At 49.9% G+C, this 16438-nt stretch overlaps 1 protein-coding gene across 4 annotated transcripts in view; it reads left to right on the top strand.

Annotated features, from left to right (window-relative positions):
• Window positions 1-16438, top strand: part of sema3b (sema domain, immunoglobulin domain (Ig), short basic domain, secreted, (semaphorin) 3B) — a 294532-nt gene that overhangs the window by 248943 nt on the left and 29151 nt on the right. For all 4 annotated transcript variants that reach the window (XM_067998440.1, XM_067998438.1, XM_067998441.1 and 1 more), the window contains 4 exons: window positions 2566-2685; window positions 9455-9548; window positions 13392-13511; window positions 16049-16191. In XM_067998440.1, coding sequence (XP_067854541.1) covers window positions 2566-2685; window positions 9455-9548; window positions 13392-13511; window positions 16049-16191 — 477 coding nt within the window. The remainder of the gene's footprint in view (window positions 1-2565; window positions 2686-9454; window positions 9549-13391; window positions 13512-16048; window positions 16192-16438) is intronic.

Here is a 16438-nt window from a genome sequence, read left to right as displayed (position 1 = left end):
CCCTGGCCTCCTGCCACTGGTGTTCTCTCTTGGCCGCCAGCCAGGCTGTCAATTTGGCCGGCCGCTGGGAGGGAGGTGGAGCTACAAGAACGTTAGGTTTGGCAGGACCTCCGCGTCCCCGGCCTTGTCTGGTTCTTCGGTCGTTTTTGGCCTCCCCCACACCCTCCCCGCCTCCCCGTAGATATTATGGCCAACGTTTCAGGTCAATGACCTCTCATGGTCATAACATGTCTGCATGGGTCCTATGTGAGTAGAGTTTAACCACTCTCAATTTAAGTTCCTGGTTGGACAAGGAATGGCCCCCAGTTTGATATTAACTGGCACCAAACTGCCTGTGTCACTCAGATCAAAGAACAGATCTGCCGTTAAGTTTTTTCTGATGTCCTCTTCATGTTAGCAGAAGCTCAAGGTGTCACTGGATTTTTGGACTGGGTGAGTTGGGGTGCTAGAGGGACAAACTCTACAGGCTCCAAGGCCTTTGCTCATCCCTGGATTTTTCTTGCGTTCTTTAATTCGTTCCTGTAATGATTGTTTCTGGGAAATGGAGAAGTCACGATGGTACAATAGGGGGCAGTCTGGGTGAGGCACAAGTTCAGGGTTTCATTCGGCACCTGACTGTTATACCTGACCTGGGAGTACTTGGTGCCAATCCACTCGTTGCCTACATTACAACAGTGACTACACTTGAAAAGTACTCCATTGGCTGTAAAAGTACTTCATTGCTTTGGGACGTCCTGAAGTCGTGAAAGGGGCTATATAAAAATGCAAATTCTTTCTTTCTATTCACTCCTCAACACTAACATCTTTCACCTTAATGAGCACAAAATTCACAAGAATATAATTTCTACACACATCGTAAATGGTGAAGTGGTTGCTCATGGAGCCAGACTTTAGCCTGTGGGCCTGAATTTTAATCCTGACAGTGTACTTGCATTTATATCCTCATTAACTCACTGACTTCTGTAACACTTTGAAACTGTGTAATACTGATTATCAACGGATCTTCTGGTTGACTAAGTCAAATTCAATTTTTATCGCATGGAATTCCTGGATTTTTTTATGTGTTTTGGAGATCGAGTTCCAAGATTCCTCCCATTTTTTCCATGAGAACTGGAAAACAGTGGCCGTGATCATTAATTCAACCGTTTCTCATTGAATTAGATCAAGGTGAGAACGACCCTGTATATGTATTGTTGTTCCTGTGTGGCCATTCCTATGTGTGCATCAAGGGAGAAGAAACTCCACTAAATAAATTAACTACAAAATCAGGGCACTTAAAGCTTGTTTGAACATCCTTGGTCATGGCTTTGTGCTAAGCATAGAAGCAAAAGTTCTGGATTTACTTTTCTTTCAATTAATTCATTCTTGGCACGTGGGCGTCGTTGGCAAGGCCAGCATTTGTTGCCCATCCCTAATTGCCCTTGAGAAGGTGGTGGTGAGCCGCCTTCTTGATCTGCTGCAGTCCGTGTGGCGAAGGTTCTCCCACAGTGTTTAGGTAGGGAGTTCCAGGATTTTGACCCAGTGACGAGGAAGGAACGGCGAAATATTTCCATGTGGGATGGTGTGTGACTTGGATGGGAACTTGGAGGTGGTGGTGTTCCCATGCACCTGCTGCCCTTGCCCTTCTAGGTGGTGGAGGTTGTGGGTTTGGGAGGTGCTGTCGAAGAAGCCTTGGCTGCAATGCATCCTGTGGATAGAACACACTGCAGCCACATGTGCTGGTGGTGAAGGGAGTGGATGTTTAGGTTGGTGGATGGGCTGCCAATCAAATGGACTGCTTTGTCCTGGATGGTGTCGAGCTTCTTGAATGTTGTTGGAGCTGCACTCATCCAGGCAAGTGGACAGTATTCCAGCACACTCCTGACTTGTGCCTTGTAGGTGCAAGTAATCCCATCTCCATCCAAGTACTAAGTAAGATGATGGTCATAGTTAGCAGTGCATGAATGGAAGATTCTGACACCCTCTCTTCCCTGTGCTATGTCAAATAGTGGGGCAAAATAGATTCATAGATTTGTATAGTGCCAGCATTTTCTGTTGAGAAGCAAATTTATAGAATTGCATAGAATTTACAGTACCGAAACAGGCCATTCGGCCCAACTGGTCTGTGTTGGTGTTTATGCTCCACACGAGCCTCCTCCCACCCCTCTTCATCTAACCCTATCAGCATATCCTTCTATTCCTTTCACCCTCATGTGTTTATCTCGCTTCCCCTTAAATGCATCTGCGCTATCCGCCTCAACTACTCCTTGTGGTAGCGAGTTCCTCATTCTAACCACTCTCTGGGTAAAGAAGTTTCTCCTGAATTCCCTATTGGATTTATTAGTGACGATCTTACTTTCGTGACCTCTACGTTTGGTAATTCAGTGCAGTTCAGGCCTCTGTTGCTTGTCGGGATGGTCTTGTCAGCCTCACGAAAGGGCTTCTAACTTGGGCCAAGCGACGCGACGTAATCACGGAGACAGTCGATCGAATATTCCAGGGTGCGAATGGGTAACGATGGGGCTGACTGGGGTGAGGAGCGTCGGCAAGCGTCTGATGTCTGTTCTCTTCTTCTTCCTGTTGCAGGCAGAATGCGCCAACTTCGTGAAAGTGCTGCATCCCTTCAACAGGACCCACCTCTATGCTTGTGGCACCGGGGCCTTTCACCCAGCCTGCGCCTATGTGGAAGTTGGGAACAAATTGGACGTGAGTGCTGCCCTTTGGTGGTCTATTTAAAATAGCATTACCTTTACTGAGCGAGAGGCGGCTTTCAGCGTCCTGTCTGAGCTTCCTGGGATTTTTTTTTTTTTAAATCCGAGACGTTGGACGATACCCCTGGGTCCCAGCCCTCAGAGAAACGGAGGAAAGCTGCAGCGAGAAAGAAAGGAGCGGACGGAGAAACTGTTCCTGTGGGGTTTTTTTTCTAGGAATTGAGGCAGTCCGTAATAATAATGACTGTTTGAGCACTGATTTTTATCTTTAAAGGTCCTGGCAGCATTCGCCAAGGCAATCTGTGTAAAGTGAAGCCTCAACGGACTTACAAAAACGTAGCCTGTGTGTCCTCACACACGTGTGCTTGTGGATCTGTGGCACGTGTGTGCATGTAGCTGTGTGCATGTCTGATATGTGTGTGGTGCATATGTATGTGGTGTGCATGTGGTATGTGCGTGTGTGTATATGCTTGTCTCTCCATGTTTATCTGGATGAGTATATATGTACATATATATAAAACACATGCTTGTGATTATGAAACTGTGTGAGCATTCCTGTGTGCAGATGTGTGTGTGGCGCAGTTGGCAACTGCTTTGCTGTTGCTCTTGATGTTTTTGACCTCAGTGACTCTGCTGTGGCTCCTTCTCCTCCTCTTGGTTGTCGGGTGGTTTCAGTTGTGAAGAGGTCCTGAGGAATTCCCACAATGATTATCGTCCAATCAAAGTACTCCTAAAGGCTGAGCAACTGCAAGAAGGTGTTTGGTTCAAATCCCATCAATGTACATTTATCATTCATTCCCTAAAGTGGATAAAATTAATGTCTCGTCTTCTTGTAGCCCCGACCCCCGACCCCGCTCGCGCCGACCCCCGACCCCGCTCGCACCGACCCCCGATCCCGATTCTGATCCTGTTCCCACTCTCACTAACGGCCCTGACTTTGTCATTACTATAGGTGTTACTCAGTCATCTTTGTGCCAATGAAAATTGTAACTGAATAAAAACCACGAGGCAGAGTTAGACAGGAGGGAGTTTACGATCGAGTCTTCAATACCAAATTACAAGGGTAGAGTCTGCAGCAGCTGTGAAAGTATTGAAGGAAAATCCCAGGAACGAACATAAAGGAACTGCCGAACAAGGCGGTTTTTCAGAGCACCCCCTGTCGGCCAGGACCCCCGTCCGTTGGTTGTGCTTGTTGGGAAGTCATGGACAGCTCTTTGTGATTTTATGCTCAGCAGGGTGTTGAGGCTCCACACCAACAGTGCGTCCTGTCCCTCCTGCCCAATTTGCCCACCTCCATTCCCTCCTGCCCCCCTCTCTCCCAATGTGGCCACCACAAAACTGTCATAACAAACATGTAAAATATTTCACTATGGACATACTGAGCATTTACGGTGTTGCAGGCATGAGAATCATAGCATCCTTCCCTTATGCTTATTTATATCTCACAAAGAAAAAGCTTGCATTCATATAGCGCCCTGCACAACCTCAGGATGTCCCGAAACACTTTATAGCCAATGCAGTATTTTTGAAGTGCAGTCACTGTTGTAAATAGCGAAATGCAGCAGCCAATTTGCACACAGCAAGGTCCCACAATGTTTTACTGATGTTGGTTGAAGGATAAATATTGGCCAGCACACCAGAGAGAACTCCCCTGCTCTTCTTCATATAATGCCACCGGATCTTTTATGTCCACCCAAGATGGTAGACAAGTTGGTTTAATGTCTTATCCAAAAGACACCTTTTGAAAGACGGCACCTCCGACAGTGCAGCACTCCCTCAGTACTGCACTGAAGTGTCAGCCTGGATTATGTGTTCAAGTCTCTGGAGTGGGACTTGAACCCACAACCTTCTGACACAGAAGTATCACCACTGAGCCAAGACTGACTCCTCTAGATTGTTCTGTGTCACTTAATCCTCAGTCTGCCAAGGAGCCTTCTGCCGTGGGGTTGCCAAGGTAGACGTTTGTCATCCACTCTCAGTATAGAATGATAGAATTCCCATCAGTGGACTAATTAATAAATTAAACCTGGTTTCATCATACTTCACTTAGTTACTTACAGCAGGGAATCTCTACCTCTCCTCTTGTTGCTCACACTCTCTCTCTCTCTTTCTCTCTTGCTCCGTCTTGCTCTCAAGCCATTTCTCTCGAATTCTCTCCTCAGCTAGGTCTCATGGCCTGGATGGCTGGCTGTTCTTGTGTGAGGATATGACGATACCCTTTACGAAAACAATTCAAAGCATTGCCAAACCCAACATAACTGAGCTCATGTATCACTGTGGCCCCCTGCTGGCTTCTCCGCAGGTTCCCCGTGTTCATGTTGCCCTGCCCTTGAGTATAGAAGATTAAGGGGTGATCGAATTGAGGTGTTTAAGTCGATTAAACTTAGAAAATCATATGATTGGGCAGAGTCAACGTTGTTTTATGAAAGGGAAATAATGTTTGACAAATTTTAGTTTTTTGAGGATGTAACTAGCAGGATAGATAAAGGGGAACCAGTGGATGTCATATTTGGATTTTCAAAAGGCATTCGATAAGGTGCCACATAAAAGGTTGTTACGCAAGATAAGGGCTCATAGGGTTGGGGGAGGAGCATGGAGAAGAGGATTGGTTAACGGACAGAAAACAGAGAGTAGGGATGAACAGGTCATTCTCAGGTTGGCAGGTTGTAACTAGTGGGGTGCCGCAAGGATCAGTGCTTGGGCCTCAGCTATTGACAATCTATATTAATGACTTAAATGAAGGGACCGAATGTAATGTATCCAAGTTTGCTGATGATAAAAAGCTAGGTGGGAAAGTAAGCTGTGAGAACACAGTCTGCAAAGGGATATAGACAGGTCTCTGGAGTGGGTCGATAACCCGAAAGGTTTGCACCCAAATCGTGCGAACCTTTGATGCCTGTGGGTGAACTCAAATTAACCCAATTCCAATCCGTTGTATTGGAATATTGTATCTCAGGTATTCGGTCAACCCCTCGATGACATGAGGCAAGGAAACTTGTTAAGGAAAATCAAAGGCTGTCGTCGTCCTCAGCATTTCACCAGCAATGTGACAGGTGTCAGAATCTGAGCAGCCTTCCTCCCTTTAGAGCCAAGTAATGTGTCTGTTGTGCATCTCACCCACCACATACCTACGACACGGCAAACAATGGTGAGAAAACAAACATGCCTGTAACTGTCATAATATTTTTGGGATGACTTTATAGATTAAGGCTTCTTGTATCATAGAAATTTACGGCACAGAAGGAGGCCATTCGGCCCATCATGTCTGTGCCGGCCGAGAAAGAGCCACCCAGCCTAATCCCACTTCCCAGCTCTTGGTCCGTAGCCTTGTAGGTTGCGGCACTTCAAGTGCACAATCCAAGTACTCTTTAAATGGGATGAGGGTTTCTGCCTCTACCACCCTTTCAGGCAGTGAGTATGTCATTACAAGAATTGGTTTACTATGTTCTGTTTAAAGAAAGAACTTGCATTCATATAGAGCCTTCCATAACCTCAGGACGTCCCAAAGCACTTTACAGACAATGACGTGCGTTTGAAGTGTCGTCACTATATTGTAGAGAAAGCGACAGCCAATCCGCACACAGCAAGGTCCCACCAACAGCAATGAGATAACGACCAGATGACCTGTTGTTGAGTGATGTTGGTTGAGGGATAAACATTGGCCCAGGACAATTTTTTGAAATAGTTCCATGGGATCTTTTACGTCTGTCTACCTGAGAGGGCAGGTGGGGGGGGGTCAGTTTAATGTTTCATCGGAAAGACTGCACCTCTGACAGTGCAGCACTCCCTCGGTACTGCGCTTGGACGACAGCCTAAATTTTGTGCTCTCTGAACCCACAACTTTCTGAGTCAGGGGCGGGAGTGCTACCCACTGAGCCATGGCTGACATCTTTGCTCGACCAGATGTTTCGATGTGATGTAGAACAAACAGCACAAAGAGCCAAAATAAAAAGGAACTGAAATGCTCAGTTGGTTTTATGACTGTTACAACTCCGTTAAACCACATCTGAAAATTTGGCAGCAATCGCTGGTTAGTTCCAGAGGGAGCGACAAAATATGCAAATCAGTAATTGGCAGCCAACCCGAAGCTCTGGTCTGTGCGGTGCAGAGAGTTAGAGGACTGCACTTTCATCTCTGGGATCCGGGCCAAGCCCAGTCCAGCCTGATGGAACCAAATCTTCTTCTGCAGCTCCCTCAATGGTCTAGTGGGTAAAGGCACCATTCAGTGCTGTACTGAGCCACATAGATGAGAAGCTCCCAGGTTCAATTCCTGGTCCTTGTTGATTTGGTAGATCTCAGCAGTTGGATCTACAGTTGGCTGTGTTGCCCTTGGGCTCGGGAGGAGATAAACCAGCCAAAGTTCCTGCTTCTGATCGCTATCCTGGGATGTGATGCCCCGCGCGGTCAAATATCCCATCAACGTTCAGGGCTCACACTTGGAGAATAGTCACTCGGGTGAAGCATTGGTTAGCTGACTGTTCCTGTGGGACTGTACCCCTTGCTCCTGGTTTCCTCTCTCTCTTTTCCCCAAACATCGCTGCTATTCCTGAATGTGCAAGAGTTTCTCGGCCACGGTGTAGAGCTCCATCGAGCACAACGAAAGCACCAGCAGGTGGGAGCTCAGGACTGGCCCTTTCGTGGGGGGGTGGGGACTGACCCCCGATGATACAGAGACCGGGGCGAGGGGTGGGGGGGGAAGGCCCCCCGAACGCTGATTGTCCACAGGCGGATGACGTGTGCGAGAATATTCCACTCCCCAACCTTGATGGATGTAAATATTTCTTGCCCACACCCCCCCAAAATATAGGTGAGGATCTTTGATCAAACAGGTGGCAGCTACTTGGAAAATGAGAGACCAAATCTGGTGACGTCAACAACAACAACAAAAACTTGCATTTATATAGCGCCTGTAACGTAGTAAAACGTCCCAAGGCGCTTCATAGGAGCGTTATCAGATAAAATTTGACACCGAGCCACATAAAGAAATATTAGAACAGCTGACCAAAAGCTTGGCCAAAGAGGTAGGTTTTAAGGAGTGTCTTAAAGGAGGAGAGAGAGGTTTTAACATCAGACTTTAAAGGGAGCCGGTGGGTGATTTTGATTAAAACTTGCCTAACGATGCGGGTAGCGTTAGCATCGATTAGCCGCACGTGGTATCACCCTTCGGATCCCGTTACCTGCAGGATAGCATTCGTGGTTAGCTGGACTGAGTGTCGCCATGGGCAACGGTTAACCACAGGTGCCGCTTGGCCAACTCCACAGCTCGGCGCAGGCGGTGCTCAGCTCCGCTGGGGTCAAGTGCCAGGGGACGCCAGGAGACCCCAGCGCAGCTCAAGCAATGTGAGGCAGTCAAGGACACTCGGGAGAGAGCGCACTAGGGTAAACAGACACAAGTGGGCACTTGATAAAAAGCACTTTCAGTGTGGCAGTACCCTATAAAAACGATGGTGAGGAGACTGACAGGAGAAAAAATAAACACATTGACACTCTGATAACTCCGGGTTAAATTGACGGATCCCAGTTCCATTTATTTCTGTCCAAGTCCGTTAGAGAAAAGTTCCTGGCGGGTAGCAGAGCCAGTACTGGTCCACTCTGTTATTATATTAGAGCCAGATTGCCTCAGTCCCTTGAATATGGTGCAAGAGGCTGGATCTTTGATTTCTCATTTCCTTTTCTCTTCCTTCTGCTTTTTCTCGTCTTCCGGTCTGTTTTCTTCCATCGAAGCTCTGCCTTTTTCTCCGTCCCGGCACCTGTTTGCCTCGTGACTGCGGTAACGGCGCACCCGCTGCCGTGGAAGCCGGCCCCCTGACCCCCGGCGGAAGCCGCCCCCCCCCGACCCCCTGCGGAAGCCGGCCCCCCTGCCTCCCAGCGGAAGCCGGCCCCCCTGCCTCCCAGCGGAAGCCGGCCCCCTGACCCCCGGCGGAAGCCAGCCCCCCTGCCTCCCAGCGGAAGCCGGCCCCCCTGCCTCCCAACGGAAGCCGGCCCCCCGCCTCCCTGTGGAAGCCGGCCCCCCGACCCCCGGCGGAAGCCGGCCCCCCGACCCCCGGCGGAAGCCGTCCCCCCCCGACCCCCGGCGGAAGCCGGCCCCCCGACCCCCAGCAGAAACCAGTCCCCGACTCCAGCCTCAGCAGAAGCGTCGTATTGTACGTGAGGCGAGATTAGTGCCTCTGGCGGCAAGAAGCGTTTTCTACCTGCCCCACCCAACCGCTAGCAAACACAGCTGGGCGCTGCCGCAGCACCAGCAGCGGAGACTGGGTGATGCCATCTTATTCTGGCCAGGGCAGGTTGACCTCTCACCCCTCCACAGACCAGCAGTGTCATCATCCTTTCGCCCTCCTGACCGACACAGACCACCCACTTCCCCCAACAGCCAGGAAGGGTCAAAAACCCTTGATTTTCCCCATGGCCTCCTTTCCCCTACCTACCTACTCACTTCTGTGCAACCTACCTGTCCACCAGGCTCTGAAGAGAGAAAAGGTCCTGGGTACTCCCTCTTTGCGTGAGAGGGGAGGGGAGGCTGCAGTTATACATCAGGGTTTTTTCAAAGGGCGTCTAACCAAAACATGTCTTATTTTAGTTTAAAAGTAAAGAGTGTCGCATCTTCTAAACTGTGTGCCCTGCTTCCTGCAATCTTACCTGGACCGTATTCAGCGCGTGTGGTCGGTGTGCGGTTGTGACTGGCCGTTTTGGGGTTGTCTGGTTGAGGTCCTTCCTATTGCCCTCGTTGTGCTGTGGTTAACAGCCTTTCATGTGTCTCACTGCAGGAGCATCAGTTCAGGATTGATTTCAACCAGATTGAAGATGGCAAAGGGAGGAGCCCTTATGATGCCAAACACCTGTCCACCTCCATCCTAATCGGTGAGTCATTGTAACACAGTTGGAGCGTTTGGGGTTGCCAGGGTTGGGGCTCGAGGCTCATTGGTGTGGAAGTGAGAAGGTAGGAGCCCGGGAATTGTAAGTGTGGAGTGCCTGGAGCTCAGGGACATGAGCCCTGGATCATCGGTCTGGGAGGGCTGGATGATGGGAAAAGATTATACTCGGGGAGTCTGGGAGTTCTGGACGTTCATCCATGTTGGGTTCAGGGTTCTGGGAGGGCTGGTTGTTGGGGATGCTGAGGTCAGAGATCCTGGTATTGGAGAGTGCTGAATGCTAGAGACAGGGATCTGGGAGGGCTGGGTATTTGGGAGTGTTGTGGTCAGGAGAAAGGCTATTTGTTGGAGAATACTAAAGTCGGGTCTGGGAGAGTTGGGTGTTGGGGAATGCTGGGGTCTGGGAGAGTTGGGTGTTGGGGAACACTGGGGTCTGGGAGAGTTGGGTGTTGGGGAATACTGGGGTCTGGGAGAGTTGGGTGTTGGGGAATACTGGGGTCTGGGAGAGTTGGGTGTTGGGGAACGCTGGGGTCTGGGAGAGTTGGGTGTTGGGGAATGCTGGGGTCTGGGAGAGTTGGGTGTTGGGGAACGCTGGGGTCTGGGAGAGTTGGGTGTTGGGGAATGCTGGGGTCTGGGAGAGTTGGCTGTTGGGGAACGCTGGGGTCTGGGAGAGTTGGGTGTTGGGGAATGCTGGGGTCTGGGAGAGTTGGGTGTTGAGCAGTGCTGAGGTTTGGGAAGGTGCGTGTTGGGGAGTGTTGTGGTCTGGGGTATGGGAGATTGGGTTTTGGGAATTAGGGGCCTGGGAGAGCTGACTGTTGCGGGGGGTTTAAGAAGAGGTTGGGTCTGGGTGTTGGGGAACTATTGGGGTTACGCAAATTGCAGAAAGAATCATAGAATTATAGCATGGTTACAGCACAGAAGGAGGCCATTCGGCCCGTCAAGCCCATGCCAGCTATCTGCAAGAGCAATCCTGCTAGTCCCACTCCCCAGCTCTTTCCCCGTAGCCCTGCAAATTTTTTCCCTTCAAGTACTTATCCAATTCCCTTTTGAAAGCCACGATTGAATCTGCCTCCCACCATTTCAGGCAGCGCATTTCAGATCATAACTACTCACTGCGTAAAGAAGTTTCTCCTCATGTCGCCTTTGGTTCTTTTGCCAATCACCTTAAATCTGTGTCCTCTGGTACTCAACCCTTCCGCCATTGGGAACAATTTCTCTCTATCTACTCTGACCAGATCCCTCATGATTTTTGAGCACCTCTATCAAATCTCCTCTCAACCTCCTTTGCTCTAAGGAGAACAATCCCAGCTTCTCCAATCTATCCACGTAACTGAAGTCCCTCCTCCCTGGAACCGTTCTAGTAAATCTTTTCTGCAATTTCTCTAAAGCCTTCACATCCTTCCTAAAGTGCGGTGCCCAGAATTGGACATAATACTCCAGTTGTGGCTGAACCAGTGTTTTATAAAGGTTCACCATAACCTCCTTGATTTTGTACTCTATGCCTCTATTTGTAAAACCCCAGGATCCCGTATGCTTTTTTAACCACTTTTTCAACCTGCCCTGCCACCTTCAATGACCTGTACACATATACCCCCAGGTCTCTCTGTCCCTGCACCCCCTTTTAGAATTGTACTCTTTAGTTTATATTGCCTCTCCTTGTTCTCCCTATCAAAATGTATCACTTCGCACTTCTCTGCTTTAAATTCCATCTGCCACCATGTCCGCCCATTCCACCAGCCTGTCTATGTCCTCTTGAAGTCTATCACTATCCTCCTCACTGTTTACTACACTTCCAAGTTTTGTGTCATCTGTCAATTTTGAACTTGTGCCCAGTACACCAAAGTCCAAGTCATTAATATATATCAAGGAAAGCAGTGGTCCTAGTACGGACCCCTGGGAAACACCACTATATACCTTCCTCCAGTCCGAAAAACAGCCGTTCACTACTCTCTGTTTCCTGTCACTTAGCCAGTTTCGTATCCATGCTGCCACTGCCCCTTTTATTCCATGGGCTTCAACTTTGCTGACAAGCCTATTATGTGGCACTTTATCAAACGCCTTTTGAAAGTCCAACATAGACAGTCATTGGCCTCATCAACCTTCTATTATTTCATCAAAAAACTCAAGTTAGTTAAACACAATTTGCCTTTAACAAATCCGTGCTGGCTTTCCTTAATTAATCCATGCTTGTCCAAGTGACTATTAATTTTGTCCCAGATTATCGTTTCTAAAAGCTTCCCCACCACCGAGGTTAAACTGACTGGCCTGCAGTTACTGGGTTTATCCATACACCCTTTTTGAAAGATCAAGTTAGCGTTCACGTTAACCTAAAGTAGATTTTCCTTTGAGCGTGCAGTTTGATTGCAACATGTGCACTGGCGATACCAGGGAAGGTAATGTTCGCAGGCCACAGCCATAAGCATACATTTGTTCCACCTCTGCGGAGTGGGCTGTCAATCACTCTGGAACACAAGAGTTGGTGCCCATGAATGGCGTCAGCTCCATCAATCTTCAGGATCTTCACGGGATTCATTGAAAGAAAGAAAGAACTTGCAATTCTACAGCGGCTTTCACAACCTCATGATGTCCCAAAGCGCTTTACAGCCAATGAAGTATTTTTTGAAGTGTAGTCACTGTTGAAATGTAGGAAACGGGACAGCCAATTTGTGCACAGCAAGATCCCACAAACAGCTACTGACCACATAATGGGCTTTTTCAGTGATGTTGGTTGAGTGATAAATGATGGCCAGGACACCAGGGAGAACTCCCCTGCTCTTCTTCGAAATGGGATCTTTTATATCCACCCGAGAGGGCAGACAGGGCCTCGGTTTTTAACGTCTCATCCGAAAGACGGAGCGGACTGTCAGTTTTTCTGGATGGATGAGCTAAGACGGGTCAAATGGCCTCCCTTGTCCGTATTTACCCTGTGACCCAGTCCTTGCTGGATGAATTACTGAGACGCATCTCAAGGAGGTGCCTGGTGCCAGGGGAGCTCAGAGCTGGATCTCGTGGAGTGAAAGCGGTCTAATTTCACTCCACTGCGTGTGGTTTATTGGGGGGTGAGGGGTGCAGCCCAGTGTCTCTGGACTGAGGGCATCCACTGAGCTTCAGCACACAGGCGCATGAGGTGGGGGGGTCATTACCTGACTGTACGGTTCCAGCAGGGAGCCTCACCTCCATCCTTGTGCACGCCACAATGTTCAGAAATTCACGCTCAGAGGATGCCTGAGTTTCCAACTTGGCGGGGGGGGGAGGTAGGTAGGAGGAGGTGCGGGGTGTGGGTAGGAGGAGGTGGGGAGGGGGGTAGTAGGAGGTGGGGAGGGGGGTAGGAGGAGGAGGTGGGGAGGGGGGAGGAGGTGGGGAGGGGAGGAGGAGGTGGGAGGGGTAGGAGGTAGTGGAGGGGGGTAGGAGGAGGGGGGTAGGGGGAGTAGGAGGAGGGGGGGTAGGAGGAGGGGGGTAGGGGGGGGTAGGAGGAGGGGGGGGTAGGGGGAGTAGGAGGAGGGGGTGTAGGAGGAGGAGGGGGTGTAGGAGGAGGAGGGGGTGTAGGAGGAGGTGGGGGGGGGTAGGAGGAGGGGGTGTAGGAGGAGGTGGGGGGGGGTAGGAGGAGGGGGTGTAGGAGGAGGTGGGGGGGGGTAGGAGGAGGGGGTGTAGGAGGAGGTGGGGGCTCCCTGGCGGAAACTTGAAGTCAAGAGTTGAGCCCCTGTGGTAGATGGTGACCGATTCTGGTGTGCAGTTGAATGGTGGCACTGAGCGGTTGGGAGATGATTAAATACCAGAGTAACCACGAGTGCCGCCGGTTAATAACGTTTCTTCCTGTGTGCCGCACCTTCAGGCGAGGAGCTGTACTCCGGCGTCGCTACCGATTTGATGGGCCGGGATTTCACCATCTTCCGCAGCCTGGGACGGCGTCATTCCATCAGGACGGAGCAGCATGACTCGCGCTGGCTGAACGGTGAGAGCCAGTCCCGCCCCTGAACCGCGCCTGAAATCGGAAACTTGTCCGTTCTCCCCACAGGTGCTGATCGACCTGCTGAGTGGTTGCCAGCATTTTCTCTTTAACAGGTTGGCAGAGGTGCCAGGCGGTGAATGACTGGCACAGGCCTGCTTGCTACTAACTCAGCCCAGTATTTTGTGCCATGTGGGGGTGCAAGATTTGAAGGGGCAATTCCGTGACCCCCTGTCACCGTCGGAGAGCTGAGCTCACGGGGGGGGAGGGGGGCGTGTGTCGGAGAACCAGGCCTGGATTGTTTGCAGAATTGTCCCTTTAAAGAAATACTGTAGAGGGTTTGACCAGCAGCGTGGGTTACAGACTGCTCCTGAGCTTTTAAATTATTCCAAGAGGAATAAGGCAGAATGAGAAACAGAGAGGGAGAGAGTCTGGGAAAGAGTAGAAGGAGAAAGGCAGAGGAGGGGAGAGAGAGAGAAGAGGGGAGAGAGAGAGAGGAGGGGGGGGGGAGAGAGAGAGAGAGGAGGGGAGAGAGAGAGCGAGAGGAGGGGAGAGAGCGAGAGGAGGGGAGAGAGAGAGGAGGGGAAAGAGAGAGGAGGGGAAAGAGAGAGAGAGGCTGAGGAGGGGAAAGAGAGAGAGAGGCTGAGGAGGGTAGAGAGAGAGGAGGGGAAAGAGAGAGAGAGAGAGATTGAGGAGGGAAAAGAGAGAGGAGGGGAAAGAGAGAGAGAGAGAGAGGCTGAGGAGGGTAGAGAGAGAGGAGGGGAAAGAGAGAGAGGTTGAGGAGGGAAAAGAGAGAGAGAGAGAGAGAGAGGCTGAGGAGGGGAAAGAGAGAGAGAGGCTGAGGAGGGGAAAGAGAGAGAGAGAGGCTGAGGAGGGTAGAAAGAGGAGGGTTGAGAGAGAGGCTGAGGAGGGGAAAGATAAAGAGGCTGAGGAGGGTAGAAAAAGGAGGGTTGAGAGAGAGGCTGAGGAGGGGAAAGAGAGAGAGGGAGAGGCTGAGGAGGGTAGAGAGAGAGGAGGGGAAAGAGAGAGAGAGGCTGAGGAGGGGAAAGAGAGAGGAGGGGAAAGAGAGAGGCTGAGGAGGGGAAAGAGAGAGAGGAGGGGAAAGAGAGGGAGAGGCTGAGGAGGGGAAAGAGAGAGGAGGGGAAAGAGAGAGGCTGAGGAGGGTAGAGAGAGGAGGGGAAAGAGAGAGAGAGGCTGAGGAGGGGAAAGAGAGAGGAGGGGAAAGAGAGAGGCTGAGGAGGGGAAAGAGAGAGAGGAGGGGAAAGAGAGGGAGAGGCTGAGGAGCAGAAAGGGAAAAAAGTTAAGGAGAATTGAGATAGAAAGCTGGGGGAGAGAGGCTGAGGAATGGAGATGGACAAAGGAAGGCTGAGGACAGGAGAGAGAGAAACTGGGGCAGAGAGAAATGGAAAAAGACTTGAGTAACGGGAGGACAGAGAAGCACAGATTTTATGGCTCAAGTTCTCTTTTGGGTTCCAATTCATTGCTACTTTGCTCCACCATCAGGATGTTTATTGTACAACATGAGTTTTACAGTTTATGTATGAAGCAATTTTAAACTAATTATTAATGTATAATTTAATGTTAATATTTTGCATCATGCTTCAAAATGGATTCTTTTTGAAGTGGAACAATATTTGCATTTTCTATCATCATCTTATATTGCAACTATCCGTGAAGATAGATTTTGCTGTAAAAATAGCGGACAGGCTAACAGCGCTCATCGTTATTTATGTGCAAATTGGACTGAAACTTCTGGTGACCACACATGCCAGTTAAACGCGGAAATCAGGAAGTTGCTGTCTGAGGTGCCCTGCTCCTCCAAAATCTGCGTGAAAATCTCGCTGTCTGACTCACCGTTCAACGGTGTGAAGTTCCTGTACTTACCTCATAGATACTGACTGAACTCGCCAATAAAAGTTAGGGCTTGTCCATTCCAGTCTAAGTACCTTTTAACAGTGTGGTAAGTCTTAATTACTACCAAACAACCTCTCTGACACTGAATATTAACTTTTACAAGTGTGGAATCTCATTCCTTCAGCTTTTAATTATTGTTGGACATTTAAAAAAAATGTAAATAACATTTTTTTCTTACTTTTTCCTCTGTCTCTTTTATCCCTGTCTCTTAATCCAATCTTTCTTTCCCTCTCTTTATTTCACTACTGTACCTGATTTGACATTGAATTCTAACTGTTCTAACTTACACTTCCTGGTTCTGACTACGCTGTTATTAACAATTCTTCACATCTGATTGGTTAAGGAGATACACAGCGGCTTGCCCTGTCCACACAGGTCCCAGATGCCCTGTAGAGCGTGGGGGGTCCCATTGACAGCAACTTGCCGTGGAAAAAGCTCATCGGGCAAGAGCAAACCTCACGAATGGCTGGTGCCATTCATTCGCCACCCGCAGCAAAATCCGACCCATTGTGTTGCCAATTTGTGGTTTCCACCTTGCAAGCCAGAAATTCGTGACACCTACTCCGCTCTCCCCCCCCCCCCCCCCCCCCCCACCTTCCCCGCATTTAATCTTGTTTCTCTCCGCACAGACCCCAAGTTCGTTGGTTCCTTCTGGATTCCCGAGAGCGACAATCCCGACGACGACAAGATCTACTTCTTTTTCCGAGAGATGGCGGTGGAAGGGCAGAATCTGGGGAAGTCCACCTTCTCGCGAGTCGGCCAGCTATGCCGGGTGGGTAAGCGGTGCTTTGGTGGCGGAGATGGGAACTTGTGACCTCTACCCAACCGGGGCCATAGAGGACGGAGGGGTGTGGCGGAAACGGCCCTCCGTCTCGGCCTGGTCTGTGGTTGGGAGGTCTGAAGCGATGACTACACCAGGTAGTTGAGCTAGTGATCTGTCAATGGAGATTTAGCCAACAGTCACAGGACAGTTGCAGGTAAAATTGAGACAAATCACGCTGATTGCAGGAGCAGCTGAT

The sequence above is a fragment of the Heptranchias perlo genome, chromosome 17 (genome assembly GCF_035084215.1).
Source record: "Heptranchias perlo isolate sHepPer1 chromosome 17, sHepPer1.hap1, whole genome shotgun sequence".
Lineage (NCBI taxonomy): Eukaryota > Metazoa > Chordata > Chondrichthyes > Hexanchiformes > Hexanchidae > Heptranchias > Heptranchias perlo.
This window is presented reverse-complemented; position numbering and strand designations above follow the sequence as displayed.